Below are 13,384 nucleotides of genomic sequence, written 5' to 3'. Positions count from 1 at the left end.
AACACTTCCCAAAGCTCCAAGCCAGGTCCAGGACAATGATTAGCAAAACTGTATGATTTTCACGTGTGGAAGTCTGAGCAATTTTAAACGACATTCTACTTTCCCCCCCCCCCTTCTTCTTCTTCTGTCTGGTGTTCTGTAATGAAGTTTAAATGAAAATCCAGAATTATAACTGGAATGCAGGATATTAGTTACCAAATGTTTGTAATTTAATTTTCATGTGTTTAGGAAATGCTGAATAGTTTGACTTTTTACTGTACTGAAGTATAAATAAGTTACCAAAACAACTGAAACCAGTGTGATTATATTGCATCATTTTAACAAAATATGCATAATTTTGCAGAATTTTTAATTTTTTGGCGCAGAATCCCAAGCGTAGAAAATTTTGAGCCCTTTACTGACACAAATAGAGTAACAGAAGGAAATGCAAATATTCTACAAGATATTCCAACATTATTGTGTTGTTTCTTTTGCTGTGCCCCAAACAATAGCATATTACTGATTCATGTGTTAAAAACCTGAAAGATGATTGTACGTATCTGAAACATCTTTAAAAATGTTTTGCTTTTGGTCACCCAAATGCATCTCCCAATTGTATTGTTACTGTATATAATTACCTGCCAAAATATCGGTGTTTCTTGCAGCTATCGTTTTAACTTTTATTATTCCTGATTCAGCAGCCTATAAGCAAGAGATAACAATTAGTTCAGCACCTAGTTTACATCTACATTATCTGAAAAGAAAGAAGTTATCTATGGTTAATGAAAATTTTAACAGTACAAACATCAGTGCAGTTTTGTTGTATTCTCAGTATGTACAACCAATCTGACAGTGAGGGCTTTGTGCTTTCTGCAGCCGCAATCTCCATCTCTTTCCACACAATTGTGATCAAGAACTTCAACTTTTAAGAAGAAAGTGAATTACTTTTCTGGTGTTCATGGTTATGAAGATAATCTCTGCCAAACACAAAACCTGTACAATGTAGACTTCCCAAGTCTTTGAACAGCATGACAATTGCTATGATGTATGAATTGCACCCATTTATCTCAGCTGAAACACTGACTCATAAAGCCTAATAATATAAACATCACCATTTTTTTCACAGATTATTTTAGCAGTAGTATTCAGGTAACACACCTGTCCACTGCTCTCAGATGCAGTAGCTGAAGCAAGGAGAAAAACTGGCTGTTGTCCAATTTGAATCAGCTGACAAAACTTCCAGCTTTAACCCCAAAACAACCATGCAACATAGTTACAAGATCGGAGGGAAGTGTATATGAAAACATTCTGAAATGGTGATTTCTGCTGAACTTAATATCAAAACTAATCTACAAGAGATACTTCATCAAATTAGACTACTATTTTTCATCTTGAATTCAATATACATTTTAGTTTAATGTAATAATCTAACAAACATCTTTTAAAAAATACATGCATTTAAAATACGAAATTATAACAAGTTGTGTTAAGGCTTACATTTATTATAATCTATTACAAGCATTTAAATTCAATTAATATTAAACAATACGTTTGCTGCCAAAGTTTTAAAGTTAAACCAATGAACTCATGGACACCATTAACTAAGCACTAGAAAAGACGGTTACTCACCTTTGTAACTGTTGTTCTTCGAGATGTGTTGCTCATATCCATCCCAGTTAGGTGTGCACGTGCCACGTGCACGTTCGTCGGAAGATTTTTACCCTAGCAACACTCAGTGGGTCGGCTGGGCGCCCCCTGGAGTGGTGCCGCCATGGTCCCGGATATATACCCCTGCCAACCCAACCGCCCCTCAGTTCCTTCTTGCCAGCTACTCCGACAGTGGGGAAGGAGGGCGGGTTTGGAATGGATATGAGCAACACATCTGAAAGAACAACAGTTACAAAGGTGAATAACCGTCTTTTCTTCTTCGAGTGATTGCTCATATCCATTCCAGTTAGGTGATTCCCAAGTCTTACCCAGGCGATGAGGTCGGAGTGAGCTGTGGCAGAATGCAAAACTGCTGAGCCAAAGGCTGCATCATCTCTAGCCTTTTTGAACCTGAGCATAATGCGAAGCAAAGGTGTGGACCGAGGACCAGGTAGTTGCACGACATATTTCCTGGATTGGTACATGAGCCAGGAAGGCAGCAGATGAAGCCTGAACCCTGGTGGACTGTGCGGTGAGATGGCCCGAGGGAACATATTCCAAGTCATAGCAAGTGCGGATGCACGCCGTCACCTAAAAGGAGATCCTCTGGGAGGAGACAAGCAGGCCCTTCATTCGGTCAGCCACTGCAACGAAGAGTTGGGGCAATTTACGAAAGGGCTTCATCCCTTCATCCTAAAATGCGAGCACCCTACGGACATCTAGGGCGTGCAATTGTTGTTCCCGTAGAGATGAGTGCGGCATCGGGAAGAAGACCGGAAGGAAGATGTTCTGATTCGTATGGAAGGCCAATACCACTTTAGGGAGGAACGCTGGGTGTGGTTGCAACTGCACCTTGTCCTTGTGAAAGACAGTATATGGTGGGTCCACCGTGAGCGCCCGAAGCTCGGAGACTCGCCTGGCCGATGTAATGGCTACGAGGAAAACTGTCTTCCAGGACAGGTATAGGAGCAAGTTGCCAATGGCTCGAATGGTGGAAACATAAGTGTGTTTAAGACTAGGCTGATGTCCCAGGTAGGGGCAGGGCGGCGTACTTGGGGGTATAGGTGCTCCAAGCCCTTGAGGAACCTGGAGACCATAAGGTGTGAAAACACAGAGCGGCCACTGTCTCCTGGGTTGAAGGTAGAAATGGCCGCCAAATGCACCCTCAATGATGATACCGCTAGGCCCTGCTGTTTGAGAGACCAGAGGTAGTCCAGGATGGTGGGGATCGAGACCTCGGTGGGAGTAACCTTTTGCGTTTCGCACCAGCAGGAGAAAGGCTTCCACTTGACCAGATACGTAGACTGAGCGGAAGGTTTTCTGCTACCCAGGAGTACTTGTTGAACTGGGGCAGAGCACTGTAACTCTGATTGAGTTAACCACACAGGAGCCATGCCGTGAGGTGAAGGGACTGCAGGTCTGGGTGGTGAAGACTGCCGTGGTCCTGAGTTATCAGGTCTGGATGACGAAGCAGGGTGATTGGGTTGGCTATCGACAGGCCAAGCAACATGGTGTACCAGTGTTGCCTGGGCCATGCAGGGGCGATCATGATCAGGCGAGCTCTGTCCCTGCCGAGCTTTAGTAGGACCTTGTGAACCAACGGGAATGGTGGGAAGGCGTAAAGTAGTTGGCTCTTCCACGGAATCAGTAAGGTGTCCGAGATCGAACCCGGGGAGAGACCTTGGAAGGAGCAGAACCTCTGGCATTTCCTGTTCTCACAGGAAGCGAAGAGGTCTATGTGGGGAAATCCGCACTTCCGGAAGACAGAATGCATAATGTCCAGATGAATTGACCACTCGTGAGACAGGAAGGATCTGCTGAGTTGATCTGCCAGAGTGTTCTGAACTCCTGGGAGAAAGGACGCTACCAAGTCTATCAAGTGGGCTATGCAAAAGTCCCATAGTTGGATCACCTCCCGACAAAGGGGGGAGGATCGTGTCCCTCCCTGCTTGTTTATGTAGTACATGACTGTTGTGTTGTCTGTAAACACTGAGACACAACGGCCCTGAAGATGTTGCTGGAACGCCTGGCATGCCAAGCGGACTGCTCTTAGTTCTCGGACATTTATGTGTAACGCCAGCTCCTGAGACGACCAAAGGCCTTGAGTGCGAAGATGTCCGAGGTGAGCACCCCAGCCGAGAGAAGATGCTTCCATCGTTAGGGACATGGAGGGCTGTGGCAGATGGAACGGCAGTCCTGCACACACCAGGGAGGGCGTCAGCCACCAGTCAAGGGAGCCTAGGATGCTCGGGGGAATGGTGACTACATCTATGGCATCCCTGCCTGGGCGGTAAACCGAGGCGGGCCAAGTTTGAAGGGGACGCAGACGTAGTCTGGCGTGCTTGGTCACGAACGTGCAGGCAGCCATGTGACCGAGAAGGCCAAGACAAGTGCGAGCCGAAGTTGTCGGGAAGTTTTGAAGGCTTTGTATAATTGATACTATTGCCTGAAATCGGGGTCGTGGTAAACTGGCCCTTGCGAGATTGGAGTCCAGGATGGCCCCAATGAACTCTATTCTTTGTGTGGGCACTAGAGTAGATTTCTCTAGGTTGATCATCAGGCCGTGTCACATGAAGAGGTCCTTGACGACGCCCACATGACTGGTGACTTGGGCCTCAGAGGTCCCCCGAATGAGCCAATCGTCGAGGTATGGGAAGACATGTATTCGACGACGACGGAGGGAGGTAGCGACTACAGCCATGCACTTCGTGAATAGCTGAGGGGCTGTAGAGAGACCAAATGGAAGGACCGTAAACTGAAAATGCTGATGGTTGACCACAAACCGGAGGTACCGTCTGTGCACAGGGTAAATGGCAATGTGGAAATATGCGTCCTTCATGTCGAGGGTGGCATACCAGTCTCCGGGATCCAAGGATGGGATGATTGTCCCCAGGGATACCATGCGGAACTTCAACTTTTTCATGAACTTGTTCAGTCCCCGCAGGTCTAGGAGAGGCCTGAGGCCTCCTTTCGCCTTGGGGATTAGGAAATACCGGGACTAGAACCCCTTGCCCCTTAAGTCCTTCAGTACCTCCTCTATAGCTCCCATGGCAAGGAGCGTCCGTACCTCTTGCAAGAGGAATTGCTCGTGAGATGGGTCTCTGAAGAGGGACAAGGAGGGGGGTTGGGAGGGAGTGAAATAAACTGCAGGTGGTTTCCGAATTCTACTGTGCGTCAGACCCAGCGATCCGAGGTTAACTGGGTCCACGTAGGGAGGAAAGGGGAAAGGCAGTCGTAAAACTGAAAAGGATCCTGGGAGACAACTGGTACACCGCCCTCGGGCGCACCTTCAAAAGTTCGGTTTGGATCCCATCGTTGACTTGGAGGGACCGTTATTCTGACCGCCTTGAGGTCCAGACCGACGTCTGCGGTTGCCTCGGCCTCGCCTCCTGCCAAAGTCCTGTCTTGGTCTAGGCGGTGGGTAAGGGCATTGCGGAAGGATCTTAGCTGAGTCTGTGGTGTATGCATTCCGAGCGAACGCATAATCACCCCATTATCTTTCAGACTCTGTAGCCTAGGGTCCGTCTTCTCGGAGAATAGACCCTGGCAATCAAATGGCAAGTCTTGGATAATGTGCTGAAGTTCAGGTGGCAGGCTTGACACCTGAAGCTATGATATACGCCTCATGGCGATTCCAGAGGCCACAGTTCTGGCTGCCGAATCTGCAGCGTCCAGTGAGGCCTGGAGAGAAGTTCTTGCCACCTTCCTTCCTTCCTCCAATAGTGCCTTAAATTCTTGGCGGGAGTCTTGTGGGACCAGCTCTGTGAATTTCCCTACTGCCTCCCAGGTGTTGTAATTATACCTGCTAAGTAGGGCTTGCTGGTTGGCCACTCTGAGTTAGAGGCCTCCCGCGGAGTAGATTTTACGGCCCAACAAATCCATGCGCCTAGCCTCCTTAGATTTTGGGGTAGGGGCTTGCTGGCCATGGTGCTCCCATTCATTTACGGACTGTACGACCAGTGAGCAGGGTGCACATATAAGTACTTGTACTCCTTAGAGGGCACCATGTACTTCCGTTCCACTCCTCTGGCTGTGGGCAGAATAGATGCCAGAGATTGCCAGATGGTATCTGCCTTAGCTTGAATCGATCGAACGAACGGTAAGGCCACTCGAGTTGGTGCATCCGCCGACAATATATCTACCACGGGGTCCTCAACCTCTGGAACCTCCTCCACCTGGAGGTTTATATTCAGGGCGACGCACCTCAGGAGGTCCTGGTTTGCCCTGAGGTCAATTGGAGGCGGGCTTGATGAAGATGTCCCCACTACCGCTTCATCCAGGGAAGAGGAAGACAAAAGGCCCAGGACGAGTGGGTCCTGTATGGTCTCCTGATCATGGGGAACGTCCGGGACCAGTGGGACCTGAGGGTCCGGTGCATGGATGGAAGATTCCTCCGTACACGCAGGAGGGGGGCGGCTGACAGTGGTCTCTGGCACCCGGTGTTCTGATGGAACGGAGCGTGATGTCACTGCGGGTCCACCTTGGGCTTGGTGATATGCCCAAGGTGTCCAGAAGGACCACTAATGAGGTTCCTGGTCTGGGCCGTGGGTCTCTTGGAAGACTCAGCTGTGAGTATCCGAATCACGGTCGTGTGCGTAGGAGGCACTGTCCGCATGTGATGATACCGATGTATTGCAAGACGGCCACGGAGGAGCTGAAACCACTTGGGAAGGGTCTCTGCGTCTGGTTGATCCATTTCCATGCGGCACTGGAGAACGGTACCGGGTGCCATACCGGTACTGGGAATGAGACCGGGACCTGCGACCGGAGCAGTGCCGGGAGGTCAACCAGGCCTCGAAGCTCTAAGTCGAGAGCGATTGCGAGAGGTGCGGTGCCATGAACGGTGCTGGGAGCTGGATCGGTGCTGAGAGTAGCGGGTCGGCGAGCGCGATCTCGAACGATGCTGCGAGTATGACCGGTACCGAGATGGAGAGCGGTACCGGGACTGCAAGTGGCGTCAGGACCGGGATCGGTGACAGGACTAAGAACGCCGGCGGGACCTCGATCGTGACGGGTGCCTTTCCGCAGTGCCGAGCGAGGATGGTCTCAGCAGGACAGGCTTGCCTACTGATTGGATAACCCGCACCGGCGGTGCCGGGGGTTGAGGCAGCGCAGGCTCTGTCAGGGCAGTCAGCTCCCTTGGTGTAGAGAATGTCTCCGGCGTGGAGGGAATAATAAGCTCAACCACGGCGCATGCCAGGGAGCTGTCAGGCACCGGACTCGACGGCTCTTGCAAGGCCGGAATCAACGGCGCTGAAGCTGTCGGTGCCACAGCAGTTGTCGGTGCCGGGCGGTCCGACTTTGGCGGGTGCTCTGACTGCGATGTAGGCACGGGAGTCGTAGGAGTCTTGTGCCTCTTGACCCGCGGGGAGAGAGAGCAGTGCCGGGCAGGCTTCTGGGCCGGCAACGGTTGGTGCCGAGGGGCCTTTGCGGTGCCAGTGCGCTCCGGTGCTGAAGATGCACTTCTCCCCGGTGCAGACTGTCCGGCGCTCAGTGCCGAGGTCGGAGGAGTAAGGGCTGTCTCCATTAGGAGCTGTTTGAGATGAAAGTCCTCCTCCTTTTTCGTCCGCGGCTTGAAGGCCTTGCAGATGCGGCACTTGTCTGCAAGGTGGGATTCCCCCAGGCACTTAAGGCAGGAGTCGTGAGGATCTCCTGTCGGCATCGGCTTGCGACAAGCCAAGCAGGGTTTGAAACCCAGTAAACCGGGCATTGGTCCCGGCATCGGGTGAAGAGAAAGGGCTAATCCCCAACCCCTCTTAACTATATACAATAACTACGTTAAAGAACTAATAAAACTAAGCAGAAATATAGAAAGTTGAACTATATACACAAGAATGTTGAAAGAACTACGAGAAGCTAGGGAGGTAGAGATCAGCTAAGTCGTGCTTCACTGTTCCAAGGACCGACACGGGCGGTAAGAAGGAAATGAGGGGCGGCTGGGGTATATATCCGGGACAATGGTGGCACCACTCCAGGGGGCGCCCAGCCGACCCACCGAGTGTTGCTAGGGTAAAAATCTTCCGATGAACATGCAAGCGGCGCGCGCACACCTAACTGGAATGGATATGAGCAATCACTCGAAGAAGAACCAGAATTTGCTGAAGCTGTAAACCAGCTTTTGATAGTCTTTTGCGGGTGCAGAGAAAATATTTTCTTCATTTCAGTTTATTCAACTAGTTCAGTTCAACAACTAGTTCATTTAAAGTTGAGAAAACAACTGGCAGCTGAAAAAGCAGGAAAGCGTGTTTTTTTTTCCCCTCTTTCAATCTATCCATAAACACTAGGTGTGAGAGGATGAGATCTACTACTTCTAAAGTCTTGAAGGACATACTGATCAGAAATAATCAGTTCAATTCACTAAATTACAGATAATACTTCCTTTGTTTAAAAACACCAGTTTTAAATACAAATCATATTTTGATTAATCCTTTTCCCCCTTATGTATCCAGCACACAAGGTAGATTTCTTTAAAAAAAAATTCAAATTGTTTGTGCATTTTTAATTTAATTCCAGTTCCATACAAACACACCTTGTGACAAATTACAGGTAAAAAAAAAATCTAGAAAATAAGGAATGCATTATTCACTATTTTATTACATAATAAAAAGTGTACAAATTAATCTGAATAAATGTATATTAAGCTATATAATTGCTTAAATAAAATGTTTACAGATATAGTACATGGATGGACAAACCACGGCTCGTTAGCTGCATGTAGCAATTTTATAGTCAAAATGCAGCTTGCGGAATCCCCCCATGCCCTCCCCATTCTCCGCCTACCAGTCTTGAGGGCTGGAGAGCTCAGGGTTACTGCCCTGTGGTGGGGGTCTAGGAGCTTCTGCCAGAGATGACTGGTGCCTGCTTGGGCGGAGCGGGGGGGGGAGAGGAAGGGAGGGGAGCACAATGTAAAGGTTTGCCATCCCCCACAGTTTGAGTCATGCTCCCACAGGAACACCTTCCCCTCTCACCTTCAGCAGCTCCTCCCTGAAGCTCCCAGGTATTAGCTCCATGTTGAGAAGCAACAGCAAACAGCTGTGAACTGCAGGGAGAAGATACTGCTTTAGCTCCATGGGGAGAGGCAGCAGCAAAAGCAGGTGTTCTCCTGCAGCTCCCAGCTTGCCAGCTCCAGCAGCTGCCATGCAGGGAGGGGCCCCAGCAGCATCATGTGACTGAGTGGGGCCAGCAAACACTAGCAAAAATGGGGAGGGGGCGTGATTTTACATGCCCCTCCCATGCATCACCTCTGGCTTTTGCCCAAGGGGGGAAGGGTCCAAGGCCTTCAGCAGGACTGGGGCTGAAGTGTGATTTTTTTTTAAATATGACAGTGTAAATTTGAGAGTCACTGTAAGTAATTCAATAATATTACTGCAAACCTTCATATAACTGTGTGTATTTTATTTCTCAGAGTAAACCTAAATTCTAAATACATGTCTTTAGCTTTCTACAAATTTTGTCAATTAAATCCAGGTAAGGAAATGGTAGAACTATGCATCAAGCCTTTTACTTTGTTAAATTTCAATTTATTCCTGAAAGTTTTGGGAATGAAAATAAGGTTCACTGAACATCACTTTCCTATACTTCAAAAACTCATACCTGAACTGACGTACAGTAATAACCATAAACCGATGTGCAGATATAGTGTCTTGGAATGGTTTAAACTGCAGAGCATTGGATGTCTCTCTTATTTATTTTAACTATCTTAACTTCATTTGCTGAAATGTTTACATTTTTCAGGAAGTCATCTCTGTTCTGCTACAGTTCTAAAAGCTAGGCTAATTAGGAGTACCTTGCCATATCAGATTGTTTCTATTAATTAATATGAAGGATTTACTTGTCACAGTCTGACTTCAATTATCTTCAAACTAAACCTCATCACATCTTCTGGAAATTGATTTCTTTCCTGCCAGCAGTGACAAACTCAATTTAAATCAAAGAAAAATGAAATCTTCCCGTGGATATAAGATGTTCACAGATGCTACCATACTTTGCTGGGAGAATGGAATAAACAACATTATAGTGTAATGCCCCTGAACTGGCTACACAGTTCTGCAATGTTTGTATAAAAATAAAAGATATTTCAGAATAAAACTAGATGAAAACAACTAGATATTGTTGAGACCAAAGCAAGATGTTTTACTCCATTCTTAATATCAGAACACTTTGTTTTTCCAATTCACAGAAATATAGTAAATTAGATCATTTAAAAAAACTAAACAATGCTCAAACTAAGCAAACAGTCTACATTTATATTGTTACTACATGTGACAAACAAAAGAATATTGATAGGTGACTATTTTATTGAAAAACTAACTATGTACTAAAAGTTTACAAAAAATTAAGTTCCTAGTGCTTTAAAATTCCAATTTATGAGTATGTGTCCTATTAGTAGGAAAGAAATTAATATTTTGCTAGCTATGACTTTGCTATCTATAATTATTTTATATATATCCAATATGTTTACAAATAAAACTAATTTTAAAGCATCATTGCTTGTTTCTTTTTAAAAATAAAAGATTATTTTTGATCAAAGTATGTCTTATTGACTGTATGCACCATGATGCACAGCTTTAGTTTAAAGAACAGGAGTACTTGTGGCACCTTAGAGACTAACAAATTTATTTCAGCATGAGCTTTCGTGAGCTATAGCTCACTTCTTCTGTGTGTCTGAAACACACAGACAGGAGATATTTACAGAGCTAGAAGAGTACCCAGAAGCCACCTACTACAGAACAGGCCCAACAAAGAAAACATCACCTACAGCCCCCAACTAATACCTCTCCAGCGCATCATCAAAGTCTACAACCTATCCTTAAAGATGATCCCTCACTCTCACAGATCTTGGGAGACACGCCAGTCCTCGCTTATAGACAGCCTCCCAACCAGAAGCAAATACTCACCAGCAACTGCACACCATACAACATAAACACTAACCCAGGAACCTATCCATGCAACAAAGCTCGATGCCAGTTCTGTCCACATATCCATTCAAGTGACACTATCATAGGACCTAATCACATCAGCCATGCCATCAGGGGCTCGTTCACTTGCACATCTACCAATGAGATATATGCCATCATGTGCCAGCAATGCCCCTCTGCCATGTACATTGGACAAACCGGACAGTCTCTACGCCAAAAAATAAATGGACACAAATCTGATATCAGGAATCATAACATTCAAAAACCAGTGGGCGAACACTTCAACCTCTCTAACCACTCAGTGACAGATTTGAAGGTGGCAATTCTGCAACAAAAAAACTTCAAAAAGAGACTCCAAAGAGACTGCTGAACTCGAATTAACATGCAAATTAGATACAATTAACTCAGGCCTAAACAGAGACTGGGAATGGTTGAGTCATTACACTAACTGAATCTATTTCCTTATGTTAAGTTCTCCTCACACCTTCTATGGGTCATCTTAATCATCACTTCAAAAGTTTTTTTTCTCCTGCTGATGATAGCTCATCTCAATTGATTAGACTCTTTCTGTTGGTATGCATACTTCCACCTTTTCATGTTCTCTGTATGTATAAATATTTCCTGTTTGTGTGTTCCATTCTATGCATTCGAAGAAGTGAGCTGCAGCTCATGAAAGCTCATGCTGAAATAAATTTGTTCGTCTCTAAGGTGCCACAAGTACTCCTGTTCTTTTTGCGGATACAGATTAACACGGCTGCTACTCTGAAACCAGCTTTCGGCCATGGCTACACTTACAGTTTTGCAGCGCTGGTAGTTACGGCTGTGTTCGTACAGCTGTGTAGGGCCAGCGCTGCAGTGTGGCCACACTGACAGCTACCAGCGCTGCAGTGTGGCCACATTTGCAGCACTTGCAGCGCTGTTGGGAGTGGTGCATTGTGGGCAGCTATCCCACAGAGCACCTCGTCCCATTTTGGCGCTGTGGCTTGTGGGAAGGGGAAGGAAGTGTGCGGGTCTTTCCGCTTCCTGTTCCAATGCCCCGTGGTGCTTTGCTACACATTCTGAGCATTTTGGCGGCATTGTGAGTCTGCAGCGCGATTTCTGAGATTTCTGTTACAAATGGAGCCTGAGCTGCTGAGGACCCTGCGGATGAATGTTGCCAGCACATCACGCATGGCAGTGGAGCTATTCCTTCAGCTGCAAAGTGACAGTGAGGAGTCAGACGATGATATTGAAACGCGTGACACTCAAGACACTCAATTGCTTGTGGCAGTAACAGACATGCTCAGCACCGTGGAACAGCGCCTTTGGGCTCGGGAAACCAGCACTCAGTGGTGGGATCACATCGTCCTGCAAGCCTGGGATGACGAGCAGTGGCTGCAGAACTTTCGGATGAGAAAAGCCACTTTCATGGGACTGTGTGCTGAGATCGCCCCTACCCTGAGGCGCAGGGACATGAGATTGAGAGCTGCCCTGCCAGTGGAGAAGCGGGTGGCTATTGCAATCTGGAAGCTGGCAACTCCAGACAGCTACCGATCGGTGGCGAACCAGTTTGGAGTGGGAAAGTCCACCGTTGGAATGGTGCTGATGCAAGTTTGCACAGCCATTAATCGCACCCTGCTAAGAAGAACTGTGACTCTGGGGAACGTGCAGGACATTGTGGATGGCTTTGCAGAAATGGGGTTCCCTAACTGTGGAGGGGCAATAGATGGGACGCATATTCCTATTCTGTCACCACCCCACCTGGCATCAGAGTACGTTAATCGCAAGGGGTATTTCTCCATGGTTCTGCAAGCGCTTGTGGATCACCGTGGGCGTTTCACTGACATTTACTCAGGATGGCCTGGAAAGGTGCACGATGCACGCATCTTTCGGAACAGTGCCCTGTTCAGGAAGCTGAGGGCCGGGACTTTTTCCCCAGACCGCAAGATCACAGTAGGGGACGTCGAAATGCCCACTGTGATCCTTGGAGACCCCGCTTACCCCTTAATGCCATGGCTCATGAAACCGTATACAGGGAAGCTTGACAGGAGCAAGGACCGGTTCAACTACAGGCTGAGCCGGTGCAGAATGACTGTGGAGTGTGCTTTTGGCCATTTGAAAGCCCGCTGGAGGTGTCTTTATGGGAAGCTAGATTTGGGGGAAAGCAGCATCTCCGCTATTATATCCGCGTGCTGTACCCTCCATAATATTTGTGAAGGGAAGGGTGAAAGATTCAGTGAGGAATGGACCTCCGAGGTTCGACGCCTAGAGGATGAATTTGCACAGCTAGAGAGCAGGGCTACTAGAGAGGCCCAGGAAAGGGCTTCAAGGATTAGGGATGCCTTAAGGGAGCAATTTGATGCTGAGAGCCAACAGTAACGTTTGGTGCCTTTGCTGTGCTCCTTTCTACCTTGGGGTACAATATTTACCACTTCCTGCAATAATAAAACGTATTGTAAAAGCCATAAAATCCTTTATTCAAAGTACAGTACATAAAAGGCCAGGAGGGTTAGGGTGGTGGACTGTACATTCAGAGGTTTGAATATGTCCTGTTTGGATTACTGTTCAATGTCTGCGGCACTTCAGGATTACTATGCTGCAGGGCAATGGGGGTGGAGTGCACAGGGTAAGAATTGTAGTTATCAGGGCTGGTAGGTGATCGTACAGGTGTTGGGGGCAGCTGGGGGTAATAAGAAACTGGCTGCTGGAGAAGGGTGTTTTGTGCAAATACTGGGGAACAAGAAAGAGAGCTTTGGGCGGGGTGTGGGTTACCGCGGTACAGATCTGCCTGCATGGCTACGAGAGACTCGAAAGACTCAGTTTGGCGAGCCAGGAGGCTTATCATCTGCTTTGAGGTTTTT

At 47.4% G+C, this 13,384-nt stretch overlaps 1 protein-coding gene across 8 annotated transcripts in view; it reads right to left on the bottom strand.

Moving 5' to 3' along the window:
• MON2 (MON2 homolog, regulator of endosome-to-Golgi trafficking) overlaps positions 1-13,384 on the bottom strand; it is a 195,161-nt gene that overhangs the window by 169,540 nt on the left and 12,237 nt on the right. For all 8 annotated transcript variants that reach the window (XM_050923165.1, XM_050923129.1, XM_050923137.1 and 5 more), the window contains exon 2: positions 618-681. In XM_050923165.1, coding sequence (XP_050779122.1) covers positions 618-681 — 64 coding nt within the window. The remainder of the gene's footprint in view (positions 1-617; positions 682-13,384) is intronic.

This window comes from Gopherus flavomarginatus, chromosome 1 (genome assembly GCF_025201925.1).
Source record: "Gopherus flavomarginatus isolate rGopFla2 chromosome 1, rGopFla2.mat.asm, whole genome shotgun sequence".
Taxonomy (NCBI): Eukaryota; Metazoa; Chordata; order Testudines; family Testudinidae; genus Gopherus; species Gopherus flavomarginatus.
This window is presented reverse-complemented; position numbering and strand designations above follow the sequence as displayed.